The 20197-nt window shown below is 35.2% G+C and overlaps 1 protein-coding gene across 1 annotated transcript; it reads left to right on the top strand.

The window, feature by feature from the left end:
- The first annotated feature begins 975 nt into the window (after positions 1-975).
- LOC106867085 (cholinesterase) lies at positions 976-17509 on the top strand. Its single transcript, XM_089357257.1, has 4 exons — positions 976-1040; positions 6693-8194; positions 12460-12644; positions 17332-17509. Exons 2-4 carry the CDS (start codon positions 6723-6725, stop codon positions 17418-17420), a joined length of 1746 nt encoding a protein of 581 aa, XP_089213383.1. The 5' UTR covers positions 976-1040; positions 6693-6722; the 3' UTR covers positions 17421-17509.
- Positions 17510-20197: the final 2688 nt, after the last annotated feature.

Here is a 20197-nt window from a genome sequence, read left to right on the forward strand (position 1 = left end):
GGGGTCGATGTAATCGACATAATCCCCTTGTCTGTCCTTGTTTGTCCCCTCTATATTTAGCCCCTTGTGGGTAATAAAGAAATAAGAAATACAGTCAGCGAGGTACGCTGTTCGGGCCAGTCACGCATACGACGAAGATACGTTGTCATAATGTGGGACATATCATCTATATCTATGCATGTAGTTATAGTTCAGTTTATTATATGTGTAATTGTTGTATACTAAAATTGCATTAAGCTAGGACTTTATAACTGTCACACCTAAAAATCTCAAAACTTCTGGAAATCACGTTGTATGTATGTATATGTATGTATATATGTGTATTTACATATTTATGTATATATGTGTATATATGTATATACACACATATATTTGCATGTATTTAAATGTATATAAAATATTATATAAAATTCATTGTAACGCAAAAAAAGACAATACAGCTAAATGGAAGAAAATGATTTTTAAAAGAAGTAGAGATAAAGAAATTAAATATTTATGTTGTTAAATCACTTTGTAGCGTCACAATTATGTGGCAGATCTTGTTTTCTATTGGTTAACCGTAGTATTATGTTGAGAATAGATAAGTAATGATATAACTACTAAGTAACAAACCTGTATTACAATATTCAAATATTCTCTTTCTCTTTTGCACTGACATTTTGTCTATCTGTCACTCTATCTCACCCTCTCTTTCTCTCTTTAATTACATGCCTCTCTCTATCTCTTTCGCCCCTCTCACGTATGCACTCACTTCCTCATACAAGTTCACATACACGTCCACACACGAAACAAATAAAAGCATACACATATATAGTGTCACCCACAGAAAATAAACGCATACACATATACGTAGTGTCACACACACAGGTACTTTATATATATATATATATATATATATAAACACACACACACACACACACACACACACATATATAGATATAAACATATATATACACGTATATTGGTATTTGTTGTGACAGTTGAAGCAGTTTATACAGCACTGGCAGACGTGAATGAATCAATGCGATAGATAGACCAAGGTATTTATTTTTCTACATATTTAATTTCTCTAGCTCAATCTTCCTCTTTAGGCACACAAATATACGTTACATACATACCATAGGGAGTACTGGTCTCTTTGCTATTTCCCAAATATATGAGTATAAGTTGGTGCATGAATATATGTGCATTTATAATAAATTATGTATGTACGTCTTCCTTTCTATCTTTCTCTCTCTCTCTTTGTATATATATATATATATATATATATATATATATATATATATATATATATATATATATATATATGGGAGAATATACAAAAAATAACAACAGACGAGGACAGGTGGTGTAAATAACAAAAGTATATATTAGTATGACGCTCGGGAATACGGAAAGTCTTTGACGTTTCGAGCTACGCTCTTCAACAGAAAGAATACGGAGACAAGGAGAAAAACACGGAGAAAAAAAATTGAAATATATATATATATATATATATATATATATATATATATATATATATATATATATATATATATATATATATATATATATATATATTTCTGTCTGCGTACACCTTTCAATGCAATGTATGCCAGATGGTCTGAAAATCTAACGGAGGCCTCAAAAGACATTTTAAGATCAACAAAAGATCAGAACTTAACTGCAGCTCTTGATGCAGTTATATAGTTCATGTGTGTATTTGGCAAAACAAAAGCATCACCGTCCCGAAATATTACAATAGACACATGAACTATATATTCGTTCTTCACTCGTTCATTACTGTTCTTATTTTATCTTATCTTCATTGCTCGGAAATCTTTCCTCACACATCTGTGACTTCTTCAGCAACACTTTCCTCCTCCTCCGCTTAGTTCCAGTCTGTCCTTCTATGATGTGTTTCCTTATTTGCGCATGCGGTTTGCATCTCTAACTATGTATATGTATGCGTGTGTTTCTGTGCGTCTCTGTGTGTGTTTGTGCGTGTGCGTGTGTATGTACGCGTGTGTACATGCGTGTGCGTGCGTACGCGTATCTATGTGATTCACATGTATACTAACCCTTACCCTCGATCTTGTTCTTGTATCCCTCTGTGTCTGTGTGTTCGTTCACGCCGCTGCCATCGTGGTTTTTGTTGTTGTAGTTGTTGTTGTGGCCGTTAGTGATTTTACTGTATGTGTGTTTCTGTGTGTATATGAACTTGCTTACTATGCTGTGTGTATCTGTACTCTTTACATAATTTTTTTTGTTTGTTTACCTATGTATCTCTGTTTCTTATGTTTATCATAACTATTTGCATGTCTTTTTGTGTGTGTATTACACTGTTTGTATCTGTTTTACCCCCTTCTGCCTTGAGTTGTCGTGTTGCATGATATGGTGGTGGTAGGTATCATTGTTCCTTTTGTATTTTCTATTCAGGCTCGGTCTGTCTATTACTATGACTGCAGCCTCTGTAATCTTTCTAAGTGTCATGTCAGTTCTATGCGTTGATAATACCGTAACCTCTAAATTATTAACCGAGCCTCTATGTTTCACTGGAGCATATTGGTAGAGCACTAACGAGATTTTCTTCTCTTTGGGCTCCCGCCAGTTTATGCCCATTCGCTCCCCTATGCTGCTTGCTGTCTCCCCAATGTAAGTTGTCTTGTTTCTGCACTGTTCTTCAGTACATCGTATGCTATAGTCTATTTTCTTAATCTTACAATTAACCTGTGGGTTCATCCTGCATACTATACAATTGTTCTTCGTACATGGAGACCTATCGCAGGGATAAGTTCTACAGATCATGTATTTTATGGAGGATCCAGACCTTTCTACTAGTTCAATCCGTAGATTTACCTTATCTAATGCTTTTCTGACTCTGAAAAGGTTGGCTAGTTCTTTGCCAGAGGTAACATCAACTATGACCCTCTGATATTTTTTGTTGATAGAGATGCGTGGGTAAACAAACAAAAATAATGTAAAGAGCACGGATATAAACAGCATAGTAAGCAAACCTATACACATGCAGTAACTTTACTAACGGCTGCAATAACAACACAAACAACAACAGCAACTGCAGCAGCAGCAGCCACGATGCCAGCGGCGTGAACGAACACGCAAACACAGAGGAATATAAGAACAAGATTGAGGGTAAGGTTCAAGCATACATCTGAAACACATAGATACGCGTACGCACATGCACACACACAGACATACACACAGAAACGCACATGAACACACACACACACACACACATAATTACAGATGCAGCCGCAAATAAGGAAATACATCATAGAAGGACAAAATGCACAAAGCGGTGTAGGTGGAAAGTGTCGCTGAAGAGGTCAGAGATGTGTGACGAACGATTTCCAGACAATGGACATAAGATAAGATCAGTAAGAAAAGTGTGAAGAACGAACATATAGTCCGTGTGTTCATTCGGAAAAAGAAATGTCCGACCCAAAGTATAACAGTATCTGTTTCAACATACAGTTTCGCATCAGAAATCTTGCAACACAAATTCATAAGCATGGGAGAATTACAAGACCTTTATACATATATATATATATATATATATATATGCGTGTGTGTGAGTGTGTGTTTATATATATATATATATATATATATATATATGAATTATGTGTATATTTACATATATACATATGTATATATATATATATATATGTATATATATGTAAATGTACACGTTTTCCTGTCTAGTTTTCCGTCCGCCACTATCCGCCATGGAACAAATTTAATTTGTGTCCGTGGGAAGAGCCATTTTAACGATGCGTCCTGCCCTAAATCTTCGAAACGCCAGTGTTATAATGGTGGCAGCTGATGAAGGATATGTTCTCTATGTGTCCTGTGTGTTCTTTGTACCTTGTTTATCATTTTGTCCATGTTTTTTGCAACGTCATGTACCCAGATATGCAGTTGGAGGTTAAAACAATATAAAATACAAAGAAAACAATATAAAATACACAAATATTAATACAAAAATAATAGAAGTCAAATCGGGGGGGGGGTGTAATAAAAAAAAAGAAAAAAATACGGATAATAAAGTAAAATGCATATAAAAGGTTTAGAAGAGTTGGAGAAAAGTGGTAAAAGAAAACACAAGGAAATTGGATAAATAAATAGAATAGAAAACTAAAAGAAATAAAATAAAATAACTTTTTCTTTTTCTTTTTTCTTGGTGATTTCTTCTTTGTGATATAATCTTGGGAAAGAATATATTTGCGGCTGAAGATAGCTTCATACCATCCTGTCTATCATTGGACACTTTGCAACAAGTATGGACTTGACAGAGCCAAAAAATTGGTACGACTACAAACCTGAAGGCATCGTCGAAAATGGAAAGGCAAAGATCCTATGGGATTTTATGATTTAATGCGACCATGAGATGGAGAATAGGAAGCCTGACACAGTCATGATTGAGAAAGAAAACAAATTATGCTGGGTCATAGATATAGCATGCCCAGCTGACAACAAGGTATGCGATAAGGAAGAAAGAAAAGTCGAGAGATATGACAGGTTAGCTTGGGAAATTTAGCAGTGGTCGATGAAAAAGGTAGCAGTAGTACCAATAATTGTCGGAGCCCTGGGTACAGTGAGCACAAATCTCGAGAAGTACGTGGAACAAATAGGGGCTGCAATAAGGGAGGAGCGCTTGCAGAAAACAGCACTGCTTGGAACCGCTCGAATACTCCGGAAGGTGCTCGAAAACTAAGAGGTATTACCTTAGTTCACTGGTAGTGAACAGCTGACACTGTAATACATCTCCAGCGTTAGAAGCTGTGCAAAGGCAATAATAATAATAATAATATCGAAAAATACCTTAGGAATGAGAACCTAGGTTCGAAATTTCCCCAAGACACCTGATGAAGGCTGCAGGGTATATCAGCTGAAACGTTGTGTTAACAACAAACAAGATGAGGACAAATATCCGTCAAATGTAAATAATTTAAATACTTGGATGTTACTAGTTCAAATATGCTTGAGTCATATTCGAACACGTAAGAAAGTGAGTTACTGTATTTTGTCTCAGAGAAAATTTCTGTCTGTCGAGAAATGGGTTCAAATACATTAAGACAATTCGAATGAGTTTCTTACGACCTTGAATATGCCTCAAGCAAATTAATATTAGTATATATTTATGCACATCACTAATTAATGTAACCAATCACACAACGATGACGTGGGTATAATAGAATTTTATATCCTATCAGTTCACAACGTCCTTCTTACAGCATCTGATACTGATGAGGAGATAACTACTCCACAATACATCCATCCGTCTGGTTAGGGGTACGAGGGCCTCTTCTAACTGATCGGTGTTTATCTATTTGTTTTGCGCGAGAAATTTTCTCCATGACAAAATTCAGCGAATGTCATTTTTACGGGTGTGTATATTACCTGAAGCATATTTTGTGAAGGCGCATAGTTCAATGGCTAGAATATCAAGCTCACAATGGTAGTGCGTTCGATTCCCGGGACGAGATGTGTGTTACATTCTTGAGCAAGACACTTTATTTCACGTTGTTACAGATCACTCAGCTGTAGAAATGTATTACGAAATCCCTGGTGCCAAGCTGTGTAGGCTTTTGCTTTTCCCTTGGGTAACATTGGTGGCATGGAGAGGGGAAGCTGGTCTGCATGGGGGATTGCTGGTCTTCCGTGAGCGACCCTGCTCGGACTTGTGCCTCGGAGGGGAATTTTCTTGGTCATTCATGGCCGAAGGGAATCTAACTTAAATATCAGTGAACATTTATGGTTGTTTTAATCCAATAATGTTTACATCGCATACAACGGATAAATATATGATCAATATAAGGCGACAAACTGGCAGAATATTTAGAACGTCGGCTGAATGAAATACGTTATATGCAAAGATAATAGTATTGGATTAAAATAGTAATCTATGTATCATACTTAATTTAAATACTCAGTTTGAAAGGTGATTTATTGTGCCCTTTCATCCTGATATAACATCTCTTATAGACGTGCCATATTTAAAAACAATATACATCGTAAGGAGATGAAAAACATCGCAGCAGCGTCTAGTAAGGACGCCATATTCAGGCGGCAATTCGTAATACCGTTGAATGTTTATTCATTATTTCCTGTATATCATGCGCAACAAATCTCGTTTACATATATGGTCGATTACCAGTAAGCGTCCTTAAAAATGTCCATCGAAGCATGTATGTATGTATGTATGTATGTATGTATGTATGTATGTATGTATGCATGTACGTACGTACGTATGTATGTATGTATGTGTGTATGCATGTATATATATATATATTTGCTCGTATATATATATATATATATATGTGTGTGTGTGTGTGTGTGTGTGTGTGTGTGTATATATGTATGTGCATGTGTCTGTCTGTCTGTCTGTATGTATGTATGTATGTATGTGTGGGGGTGATCGTCGACTCCTCGCTAATATCCAGGATTAAAAGATATGATATGTAAGCACATAGAAGCAAACACACAATCATACATAAAGATAGATACATAGATTGATAAAGATATAGATAGATAGATAGATAGATAGATAGATAGATAGATAGATAGATAGATAGATAGATAGATAGTTATAAGTTTACACACGTATAAATTGTTCGACTCAGATATAATGTCATTCAAAGACTCATTCAAAAACGTTATTTCAATATGATTCTTTTGCTTTATGCTTTCAGAATTTCGTGAATAGTTGAGCCATTCATATCATGGAAGAACTGAAATATATATTCATAATCTCTTTGTTAATAACTTACGTCCATGCAGAAGACCCGGTAATTGATACTACCACTGGAAAGATTAACGGATCAACAATTTCAGTTCAGAATTTTGATCTTGATGTCTTTCTTGGAATACCATTTGCTAAACCTCCCGTTGGTAATCTAAGATTTAGAAGACCTGAAACAATTGAAAAGTGGAGTGGTATAAAAGAAACGAAGAAATATGGTTCATCATGTGAACAATTTATAGAATCTAATGATGCTGCAGATGCAGATTCGTGGAAAAATAATTTAAGTGAAGACTGTCTTTATTTAAACATTTGGGCTCCAACAGAAGCACGGAAGTTTCATTCAAATTTAACCACGATGATTTGGATATACGGAGGTGGATTTATTTCTGGATCAAGCGCGAAGGATGTATTTGATGGACGATGGTTAGCTGTTAGTCAAAATATTATCGTTGCATCACTTAATTACAGATTAGGGCCCTTTGGTTTCCTTTCCTTAGATGACGAGCGTGCTCCGGGTAATATGGGACTGCTTGATCAAAACCTCGCTATAAAGTGGATTCACGATAATATTGCATCATTCGGTGGAGACCCTGATAAACTGACACTATTTGGACAAAGTGCCGGTGCAATATCTATTGGTATGCATGTTATTTCACCAATGTCTCGGAATCTTTTCAGGAATGCTATTATGATGAGTGGGACAGCTAACACAGAGTTGGGAATTAAGTCAAAAAAGGAAAATATTGATACAGCAAAAGAAATGGCTGCTTACCTGCAATGTCCAACTGAGAACGATAAGCTGATGTTAGATTGCTTTCTAAAAGCCAATGCTAAAAAAATAACAGTGGGACAATTTCAAAATTTTAACGAATTGAACGGAATTCCCTTTTCCCCCATTATCGATAACTATTTCTTACAGAAGAGTCCAAACGAAGTTCTACAAAATAAAACAATTAAAAAAGATGTGTTACTTGGATTTGTTAAAAACGAAGGAACTTTCATGCTTTCAATGAGTTTCCCGAAATATTTCACTGTAAATGGAACTGCTCCGATAAACATATCTATCGCACATGAATTAATGAAAACGTTGATGGGAGCAAAATTACGTCCTGTGCAGTTTGATTCCATCTTTTATGTTTATGGTTCACATGTTTACACTTCTGAAACTAAAAAATACGCATACATATTAGACCAGGTAGCTGGAGATATCATGTTTAAATGCCCTGGTATTAACTTTTCCCGGGCTTTCAGTACCCATTCCAACGTTTATATGTATTCTTTTGAGTTTCTGTCAAATTCTGCGCCCTGGGCAAAATGGAAGGGTGTACAACACTCGAGCGATATTTCTTACGTGTTTTCGCAAGAAATATTTGCCAAAAATTATTCATCAGACGACAAATACGTATCAGAAATGATGTCAAGTTATTTTGCAAACTTTTCCAAATCAGGGTAAGATTAATTTTTATTTGACATTTTGTTTTTTTGTTGGGCTTTTTCTATTCTAGCTTTTACACACACACACACACACACACACACACACACACACACACACACACACACACACACACACACAAACTTACACACACTTACACATATACATGGGTACAAACTTGGATATGAGGTAAGATGTTTACTTTCCAGCCATAGCGTTATAGCCTCAGCTCTACAATCCCAGGCCAACCAAAGCCTTGTTAGTGCAATTAATGGACAGAAACCGAAAGGAGCCCGTCATATATATATATATACATTAATTATATTAAGGGCTATTACTATAAGTAAACGCCTCACGCTGTAATGGGACACTAAAGTCAGAATACTTTAGGAAATATTCATGGTACCGAAAGCGAGGGAATGCAACATGGAAGGTTACCTTTTAGAAACACATTTAGGCGCATTCCATTAATGATTTCATGGTTAGCGTGTATAATTACGCTTTCCGGTCTTCAGTACAACATAACTAGAACCTATAAATATGAACCTTTACACATACCAAGCTAACAGCAAACGTATCCAACATAGAATATACAAATGTTCACACTTATAAATCCATGTGAAAGGTGGGCTTCTCAAGTTATATCTCGGTTGCACGTGTATCGTCGGAATAATTCCGGACTGAATATATTCCGGCTTAATTTTCAAAATAGAATATAATAATAAAATCTATAAAAGAATTGATGAAATTGCCAGCGTGAAACCCAATTTAGGAAAAAATTTATACGAAGTACATAATTCGTCCTTTAATTCTAGATGCATCAATTATATTAAGGGCTATTACTATAATTAATGTGTTTATATTTAAAGGATAAATTATATACTTTGTATAAATCTTTTCCTACACTGGTTTTTCACGCTGGCTGCTTGATAAATTCTTAAATACTTTTTATCCTTATATGTTATACACACACACACGCACACACACACACGCACGCACACACACACACACACACACATACACACACACACACACACTCACACATACACACACACACACACACAAGTGAATATGTTACTCCATAAAATTACCTTATACGCATACATTAGGCAATGTTACAGAAAAGCAATGTTTACATATGAAAAATATCGTGGCTGTTGGTAAAAGAGTTGAGCAGATTATTTGGTGTTTGGAAGGAAAGAAGTGTGAGTTAGATTTATGAAGAAAGATACCAGGGAATAAGAACCGAAAGAAAGAAACATGACAGCGAGATAATAAAGAAGTAGCAGAAAAGAAAGGTGTAACACTCATAACCATGTTTTGGATACCATTTCAGATTATCAGGATGAGAGACAGCAGGGAGGTTCCTTATTTTCTCCTAGTTACATTGTAATAAAGTATCACACTGAGTGATTACTTTTCCCTTATTCTTTTCTGCTTTCAACCATCTTACTGTAATCTATATCAGGTAGTGCCTTGAAGGGTTTCTGTCAGTCATATTTTCCTACTTATTTAATAATGGCAATTATTTTTATCGTTTTCAATCGAATACTTAACTTCGATGGATTGTCAGGACTCTCCTGATCGATGAAATTTACTAATCTACACACTTCTTAAATCAATACAATTTAATACTACTATAGAAATACTACAATTGTAATGCTGGTTTGATAGACTTTACCATAAACACAAATTGGGAGAGTATCATTGTCATGTATTGAGAGGGTTTGAATAATTCAGCTCTGAAAACACGAGTGTTTCGTTCAACATCCTTAAACAACCTTTATTTGGGGACTTTTTGAACGGAATGGACTACTCGACATGAAGAAAATTTTAACTGGGTCCCACCTGCAAGGTTATGCGCTGTTAATCTTGATGTGAGATCACCATGTGACGCACATATAGTTGTGATGTATGTGCCTGGTGTAACCTTATCAGACAGGTAGACATGATGGGTATATTGGGATTCGTATATTTTACACCAGTGTCAGTTTAATGGCATACACTGCTCTCTCACTCAACAACAACAACAACAACAACAACAACAACAACAACAACAATAATAATAATAATAACAGCAACGGACCATGATAAAACGGTGACAAGAAAAACCCCTACATGGTAAATACTGGGCTAAACTAAATACAAAAGAAATAGACAGAGAAAAATCCCAGCAATAATTGAGAAGCTCAGCAAGTAATTGCAGAATATGTGGCGATGGACAAGAAACAATAAATCATATTATCTCTGGCTGCCCAATCCTGGCTAAGAAGGAATATATTCACAGACACGACAGAGCTGGGACCTATATACACTGGAAGCTATGCCAACACTATGGAATAACAACAGAAAAAAGATGGTATAAACACACGCCAGAAAAGGTCTCAGAAAGCGAGAAAGCAACCATACTCTAGAATATGCGAATACACACAGATAGAGAAATTAAGGCCAATAGACCAGATATAGTTGTCAAAGATCATGAAGGAAAAAAATGCTTTCTAATTGATGTATCAATACCAGCAGATGACAACGTTTCCCTAAAAGAAATGGAGGAACTTTAAAAATACAAAGACTTGGAAATAGAGGTAACTCGAATGTGGAATCTAAAAACAGAAACAATTCCTATCATAGTAGGCACCTTAGGTATAATTTAAAAAAATATTCAGACAAATACATAACAAAAACACCAGGACTTACAAATATATATAACATACAGAAAATTGAACTACTAGGCACTGCACACATCCTACGCAATAATAATGATAATAATAATAATAATAATAATAATAATAATGATGATAATAATAATAATAATAATAACAATAACAATAATAATAATAATGATAATAATGAAGAAGAGGAAGGAGAAGAAGAAGAAGAAGAAGAAGAAGAAGAAGAAGAAGAAGAAGAAGAAGAAGAAGAAGAAGAAGAAGAAGAAGAAGAAGAAGAAGAAGAAGAAGAAGAAGAAGATAACACCGGGAACGTTTAACAGAAGATAACGCCGGGGACGTTTAACATGTGAGAACGATAAAACACTGCTCCTTGTGTGAAGTAAAAGGTGTGTGTGTATATGGTCATGTGTTTCAGTCTTCATCTGCGTATGTGTGCTTGTTTGTTCATATAACCTATGTACCTATCCGTCTATATGTCTGTCTGTTTACTTTCATATCCATATGCTTACATACATGTGCATATATATATATATATATATACACATATACGTATAGACATACACCCACATACACACATACATACATCTATCTACATGACAGCCCACTAAGTATTCTACTCAACCTGTATAAACTGTGGGTATGGGGGTATGATATCTACTACGTATATTTCCTATTTAGTATTGGCTTCATTTATGAGGACGTACTCCTGTATTTATCTGAGTGTTGGGTCCTTTGAGTGCTTGCATAAGATGCGGATGTCAAGTAGACCCAGTTTGCCTCCATGTTGGTCCTTTGCATGTTGGTAGAATATGGAGGAGTGTTCTTTGTTGTCGTATTGTCTCAAATATTCATTTATCGTTCCGCAATGCTCCTACATGTCTCCCCTATGTATTTCATGTCTATGTCTTTAGAAGCACCTTTTATGCATCTTATGCTGTAAACTACATTTCTAGTTCTGCAGTTAATGTCAGGGTTAATTCTACGTACCATGCTGTTATCATTGGTGCATATAGTATTCTCAAAGAGGTATGTCCTACATAGCTGTGATCTGACGGAGTTCCATGGCTTTTTAACAATCTTAATGTTGAGTTTGGTCTCCTTCAGAGCTTTCTTAAATCCATGGGCTAGTTCTCTATGGGCTGTGGCCTCTACAAACATAATGATAACAATGATGATACTTTTATTTGAAAAAATAAATATATTGAGACACACACTGACACTTATTTTTCCCTGCAGCCCTTCTTGGTTAACAATTTTTTGTAAATGATTTCTGGGAGTAAAACTAGACGGTGGACAACTTAAAGCAACAGAATTCACACTTCAGCTACATTTAGAACAACAAATTTCTCCAATTCTCTCCAGTGGCCATCTATCCGACCCCTATAGCAGTGTAATTAGCAGTTAAATCGCACTATGAAACCCTGTCGTTCAAATTGTACTTTCTATTGCCGATCCAGAGAGAATGACAGGCAAAGGTAACTTTGGCAAAACTTTGAACTCACAATATAAAGGCCCCTAGGGATTTACAGCACGAAATCTTGTCTGACGGTATATTCTAACAATACATCTATATTCATTGCCTAAAATACTACTTTTTTTCTTTTCTCTAGTAATCCTAACAATGGAGATTGTTCTAGTTGCTCCAGTGAACCATGGCCAAAATTCACACCCGAAAACCAGAAATATCTTGTGATTGACAAGGAACCAAACATGGAGACGAAAGAGATTTCTATGTACAATACATGCGGCTTTTGGTCAGATTTTTTCTTTCAATTAAGGGAACGTCCTTGTCCAGGTAATTTTTTCATTTACCCCTCTTTCAGTTTCTGTTGACATACAGTCATATTCATTTTAAGTACTTTTTACTTTCCTTCAGAGGTGACGAATTTGGCAAATTCTACTATAGAAATCTTGTTCTGTACTTTTTCAGGTGTAATAAATTAAGAATATTAATATCCATGCGCTCGTATTTTTCATTGTAATCCTTTTTTTAGCCAGGGAATGCAATAAAACTAATATTCATTTGTAAAAAAATTTTGAATTATATTTCATTGTTAATGATTGAATTAAAATAAGAATTTTATGAATGAAGAATGTAATTATAATTGTGAAAGTTATTAGACTTCATATCTTCACTGTATATAAAATTTTTATATAGAAAACAACGTGCATAAAACGAACGCGCCAAGAGAGAAAGTGCAAAAATTCATTATAAAAAATATTTTTCTATATAATAGTGAATATTTGATGTAATAATAATTTTATTATGTAATCAAGAAATAAATGTGCCATATCTATATATAGTAAGAAGATCTAGCAAGAAGAGGTATAAGAATATATCAACTATATGGTAAGAATAGAATATGATCAAAGCCATAGCTAATATAAAATTTTAAAAAATGCAAAAATAGCCAATGCATTCAGTGTAAGGCAGGAGGTGCTACCTGCCCTTGTTAGGAGAAAGTTAGTTTGTTCGTCGAAATTGATGCCAAATAAAAACAAAGCCAGCAATTCAGTTACAGTTCTTGTCAACTTGCCTGAAAATAGAAAATCTGAACCCTGTTACTCTGCAAATCCAATCATTCTGTCTGAAAGCAAAAGCCTTGATAATTTACCGTAGGAATTAATAATCTAAATTCTGCCACTCTTAATATTGAATTAATGTTTAAAAGCAAACAAAAATCTTCTCAAAAGTTCGGAAGTTCTTACAACTTTGGTCGTCGTAATGCTTTGCCTTCTTTTGTTTAATAAAAATTCCTCCTCGTATAATGATTTTGATTTCATTTTGTGATAGACAGATATCATACAAAAAATGCCATCTTCTAATCTTGTTTTAGCAAAATACGAGAGTCAGTAATATGACGCGGTTCAGAAAGTTATTCAATACTTTGGAAATCTGAATACAAACGTGGTCAGGATATACGTTCAAATAACTAAGACAAATTCCATTTGTACAAACATGGGTATCATTCAACAATGTCATAATGAAGAAATTCAACTGTTTGTAAAAAGAACCAGAAAGCAATAATTCATTTTACACTCTTTTAGAATGCTGAACAATTGTGTGCAAAAAGGATATTACTGTGTATAAACGTTAAAATTTAGACCTCAGTCTGACGAGAATATAATGGAATACAAGAATGGATTTGGTTTCACTTACTACATACCTACATGCCTTAAAGATGGAACTGGATATAAATTCCATAGTATAGACGCTATTACTGCTGAAAAGACTAAATTCCGTAAGCCGGATAGATTGATATAAACTCATTGCAGCAACCACTTGAATGTCAAGTGAAGAATTGGTTACGAAGAATCAAAGATGCCCAGGATAACCTGGCAAGTCTGTGAACGTAATAATAAGGAAAGCGAACAAGCTACTTTCCATGTTCTGGATGAGGCTGATAGAATGAGAAGCTTCAAAAGACGTGGTTGATGTCTATTTGAAGGCGCGTTCTAGCCTTAGAGTTGTTGCTTGAATCCTTACAACGCCAACCAAGGACAACAAACTCACGCCTCATTGAAAAAATAGTTTCATCATGTCTTACTACATTACCCCTCAGCAGACTGAAAGTCGATAATAAACCAAACAATGTGTATAAAATAAACATCAAGGCAAAATAAATGTTTACAACAAGAATTAAATATTCATACAAGTGCAAGAAAAGGAAACGAAACACCATATATGTATAAATAAACACTGCAAAACTAGGAAAATGGAAACAACAACCATAATGGTACAAAGTATAAGTACTGGTGACTATATTATGTGAGCTAGCAGTAGCCATAGGAAAAATTTGAAGATGTGCCTGGCACTATTTTCGTGCGCATTTGCTAAGATTAGCAAGGACCACAGAATTTCATGCTGGTGCGTTGCTAAAAGATAAACAACCCTTTCTGTTAATTACATGACCAACCATGGGTCCAATAGAGGCACGCTGTGTCTGATATGAGCGCAGGGAGCTTGAGATAATATGTAATGTACTAAGCTGAACAGACACCGTTATTGTGATATAACTCAATACAAAGGCACGATAATGGGGTGGAATGTATATACGAACGTTGCAAGGGAAAAATTAACCAACAAAATACAGAATATTTACAAACGTATTCCTATGAATAGAACAAGTGTTCTGGAAAAGGAAAACTCCGCCAACCCTACCTGGTTAGCATCTATCCAAGTATAACTAACTTGCGCCCCAGTGTAGAAAAGAACTTCATCATGTCTTTCTACACTGTTTTCTGACTAGGTGAAAATGATTAAACTTTAGACCTCAGTAACATATTTCTGCAGTATGTATGTATGTATGTATGTATGTATGTATGTATGTATGTATGTATGCATGTATGTATGTATGTATGTATGTATGTATGTGTGTGTATGTGCATGTGTCTGTGTGTGAGTCTTTATTTACGATGGACAGCAGAAAAGAGTCCATTTGTCATCAATTGTTGTCAGCTTACCCTCTCCCTCCTTAAAGCTACCTATTCGTCACACTCACATTTGTTCCCTTTCATGGGCATTTTAAAAGTTACTTATGTGTATGTGCATGTGTGTGTGTGTGTGTGTGTGTGTGTGTGTGTGTTTATTTACGAAAGTATGTATGCTGTGTCGCGTGTTTATCCCTGAATTCGAGTTCAGGCATTATTCTCCCCTTTTTCACCTTACATAATTGAAATCTCAACTTTTGTTTCTACTGAACCAAATTTCAAATTTTGTAGCTCAAAATGCAGCTTAATAGGTAACCAATCTAAAAATGTATAAACAACATCACATTTGGTAAAAAAAAAAAATGAATTAGTGACAGAGCCTAGAAGTGGGTAAATGTTCATCTTGTGAATGATATTGCAATATATATTTATTACAATATAGTGTATTCTATGAATATGAGGTAGATCTTTTCAAGACACCTAAATACTGTATTAAATCAAACATTTTGCAATATTGGTTTCCAAATTTGGCAGAAGACCTTCAAATCCGAATCCGGAGGAGAGGGAATTTGATTACATAGATCTCGGTGCTCAGCTGATACTTATTTTATCGAGTACCGAAAAGATGAAAGGCAAAGACGACGTTGGTGGAATTTGAACTCAGAATGTAGAGACAGACGAAATGCAGCGAAGCTTTCACCCTGCGTGTTAACAATTCTGCCAGATCGTCGTCTCAGTATTATAAGTAATAATATTACTTGAAAATAATTTTACGTACTTATATAATAACTTCTTTTCAATTTGAATATTTTTTTGAAAAGATTACCACCACGACACTCGTTTTGATGAGTTCTATCTTATGAGCTAAACAAAAACAACATTTTTACACAAAAACAAAATGTTTAGGTTCTGAATTTGCTTTTAGGCGTTATCGCTGTTTTCGGCACATTTGGACCCAGTAATTTTTATCTTGATTTTTTAAAAATATATAATTAGCATCCTGTAGTCAAGATCTATTAGAAAAGTTAAATTTAAATATAGTTTCCATTTGAAAGAAGAATAATATTTGGAGTCAAAGTCGATTTCAGGCTTTAATCTCCCATTTTCCCTGGTCTTTACCTCAGTACAGTTTTTCCACTGAATATTTTTGCGTATAACTAACATGGATAGATTCCTGTCGTCGAGCTCTATCATATAAGTTGAAATAAAATATAGGCTTATTAAAAAATGAATATTTGGACTCAAAGTCGATTTCAAGCGTTATTCTCACGTTTGTGAGCTCACATGTTTGACTCAAACTTATTTCTCCTGAAACAATTTTCAAATTCTTTGGCTCGAAATGTAGCTTATGATATGACCAATCTAAAAATGCAAACATCATCTAATTTGGTTGAGAATGGAGTTAGTGACAAAGCTTAGAAATGTTCGCAAGTGAGTAAATGTTGACCTTAAGAATATTATTAATACACTACCGTGTGTGAATGATTTTAATTTCATATTCATTATTTTAGCCATCAGCAAATTGAAACGAGTTAATGATCAACATTTTCAGTTATAATAAGTACACGAAATAGTATTACGATCTAACATTTTATTGGTTTCATATTATGTATAGCTTCTGGCCAACAAGCATTCTAGTGGTATTTATATCATCTTTTCCTTTGTATAGAGTATTTGGGAGCATATTGTTTAATAATGATTTGATACGCTTGGGTCGGGGAGACAGTGAAGTCGGTTCTATTGACCATGTACAGAGATATATATTTCATCTACGAGGGCGTACTGGAAAGCTCCTAGCTTTAAAGGTGTCTCGAAAGGCCTTGTTGGAGTCCTAAACTTCTGAGTTCTTTTACAGAGCTTAAAAAACTTAAGGGCCGCTGCAGAAAGTGTGTGAATCTGAGAGGGGAATATGTTGAATAAAATCATAATTGATTCTCGTGTATTTTCATGCACCAAAAGCAACATACATACAATAATTATTACTTGTAATTTTAATATCATGCAAATTAACAAAATTAATGGTGAATATTTTATTTCATTGTATTTTTCAGTACCAAGTGGATCACGGAATATTTGGACTTTCCAGGGAAGAGTAATGACCTTTTTCACACCCATTCTGCTCTCTTTGACTTTGTTTTGAAAGGTTTTGATTTAATGTTACGTCAGTTAATTACATCGCTCAATTAAAGTTTGACAGTTTTATATGATTAATAAAATAATTTTGCTATACCTTGTATTTTGTATGTATTAAACCAAATACATTTACATAATATCATATTATATTACATACAAACACGCATACACACTTATATATATATATACATATAAATGTGTATTTGTATACACATGCACACTCTCTCTCACACACACATATATATGTATATATATATTACTATATAGATATGCCTATCTATCTATCTATCTATCTATCTATTCATATATATATATATATATATATATATATATATATATATATAATAAGGGCTCTGAAACTCCATCGAATATACGCTAAGAACAAAAATCAAAATTCTACATACCACTCTAAAACATAGCTTTCTATTTATAACCACAGGTCGGATGCGAGGTAATGGGCCAGAAGATTTAAGAATTTCGGATAATCCTATGTCTTCAGATTTCATTATCTGCTATAGAAATTGCTTTGCAATCTTCAGTAGCGATAAATCGATAAACATATAAACAAGAAATACATATACATACCGATAAATAACTTCGTAGATACCAACATATACATGCATATAATTATAAATTTAAAAGAAATTAATTTTACAGACACGGTCACTTTTTATACGATAGCCACTGATATAATAATTTTAACGATTGTATCCTTAATATATGTATATATATATATGTGTGTGTGTGTATGTGTATGTGTGTGTGTATGTGTGTGTGTGTGTTTATGTGTGTGTATGTATAATATAGCCTTTGGTTAAGCTGCGGCCGGTCAGGAAGTTACCTTTGGTTTCTCACCTATAATACTCCTAGTAATAATATCAACCATGCAAACCTGCTGGCCGAAGGTACATAACCTCTCCACTAACGGAAGAAGGAATACAGCCTCGATTAGCTAGTGTTGTGAAACATTTTCAGAAACGAATTTTTTCGAAGATATATCCCTTCTTATGAACATGGTGTTATCTCCCTGTAACTGATTCCAGTTTTGTCCGAAAAGGGGCAGATTATATACTATTTCCATTCCCTTGCCAGTAGGTGAGGAATTTGATGTCTCCAGCATAAATTTCCTGCACCGAATTTAAGAAGATCTCTGGGTCAAGCAAAGTTTGCATCGTCTGCTCCCGTTGAGGTATGGTCGACGCTGTTCCAGGAACTTCCGTTTAATTCATGTATGGATTACTCTCTTCTTATCACAGGTAGTTTACCAAAGGGGTAAATTTACACCTCTCTCGGATCTTAAAAGAGAACCTGTTGTTATTCAGTCGCCGCTTAAAAGGATCCTTCGTTGCTCCAACTTATTTCCGTGAATGCGTCCTTACGCTATAGGTGATGTCGCTGCTGGTTCTGTTGTTACTGTCGGACACGCTGTTGGTGCTGCTACAATTGCTGTTGCTGCTTCTATCGTCACCGTTTCTGCTGTTACTGTCGAATGACTTCGTAAATGGATCTGCGTCGCAATCGACATTGAGTCCTTCAGTTGTTTTATCAAGTAATCTGCATTATCGATATTTATGCTGTTCACCATTCCGTAGTCAGGTATACTCTTGACGTAATGCTTCGTCGGTATTTGCGGAATATGCAGTGATGCTGTTTGTTTGTGACTAGGAAGAGTCATTGCGTTAATATTAATAAAACAGGTAATGGTTCATTAGGTAGGTAAATAGATAATACGTACCGGCATGTACATACATGCACACATAAGAACACACACACACAACACGCACAAACACACAAAAACATACGACCATACACACACCCCACGTATACACACGCACTCAAGCATACATAAGCTCACATTACATACATATATATGCACAGACAGATGCATATATACATACAAGGCATGTACATACATAGATACACATATACATACAAGGCATACACACACATCTGCAGGCACACACGCACGCACACATACACACGCACACATACACACGCACACATACATACATCTTCCATCCCTACATACATATATAAATACACACATCATGCATACATGCATAAATACATACACCATGTATACATACATACATACATACATGGTGGCTGTCTACTCTTTATGCAGAGTTTGACCACCTCCTTTACTTACACCTTATCCCTATCATGGCATCTGATGTGGCTTTTTAAACCAGACAATGTTCTGAAAAAACACTCACATAGATCGCACCTCCGATTTGGACCACCAAGAGCTGCAGTTAAATTCTGCTCTTTGTGGATTTGAAAATTTCTTTTGAGGCCTCCGTTGAATTTTCAAACCTGGCATACACTGCATTCAAAGGTGTGCACAGACATATGGGCAGAATAGTTGGTGAAGATTCGGTTTCCATGCGTTCGCAGATGAGATTTTGAAGCCAGCAAAAGACAGGCATGGTCTGTCACAGACTGTGCACACAAAAAGGTCATTGCCATTCACCTTTTCGATCGTTGGATTCTTCCTTAGATCTTTTTGCGTCTTACTTGCGTTATCCTGGCCTCTTCAAATGCTTTCACTCCACTTCACACCTTTGTTCCATATCCAACTCGATCCAAAGCAAGGGTTTCTATATCTTCTGGAACCATTCTAAGTGATTTCATAGTAGTCCTTATGCTATCTTTAAACCTTTTTTTAGGTTTACACCGATAGCGTTTCCCCTCTGCAAGCTCACCATAAAACCGCTGTTTCGGCATGCGTTCATCTGCCATTCGAACAATATGGCCACACCATCTCAATTGGTTCCTCAAAAT

This window comes from Octopus bimaculoides, chromosome 9 (genome assembly GCF_046866305.1).
Source record: "Octopus bimaculoides isolate indiv1 chromosome 9, ASM4686630v1, whole genome shotgun sequence".
Taxonomy (NCBI): domain Eukaryota; kingdom Metazoa; phylum Mollusca; class Cephalopoda; order Octopoda; family Octopodidae; genus Octopus; species Octopus bimaculoides.

Bases quoted from the DNA above. Each gene is read 5' to 3' on its own strand.
- LOC106867085 (XM_089357257.1), top strand. From the start codon at position 6,723: ATGGAAGAACTGAAATATATATTCATAATCTCTTTGTTAATAACTTAC. The intron at 8,195-12,459 runs GTAAGATTAATT...TCTTTTCTCTAG, and splicing joins GCAAACTTTTCCAAATCAGG to TAATCCTAACAATGGAGATT. The intron at 12,645-17,331 runs GTAATTTTTTCA...TGTATTTTTCAG, and splicing joins AAGGGAACGTCCTTGTCCAG to TACCAAGTGGATCACGGAAT.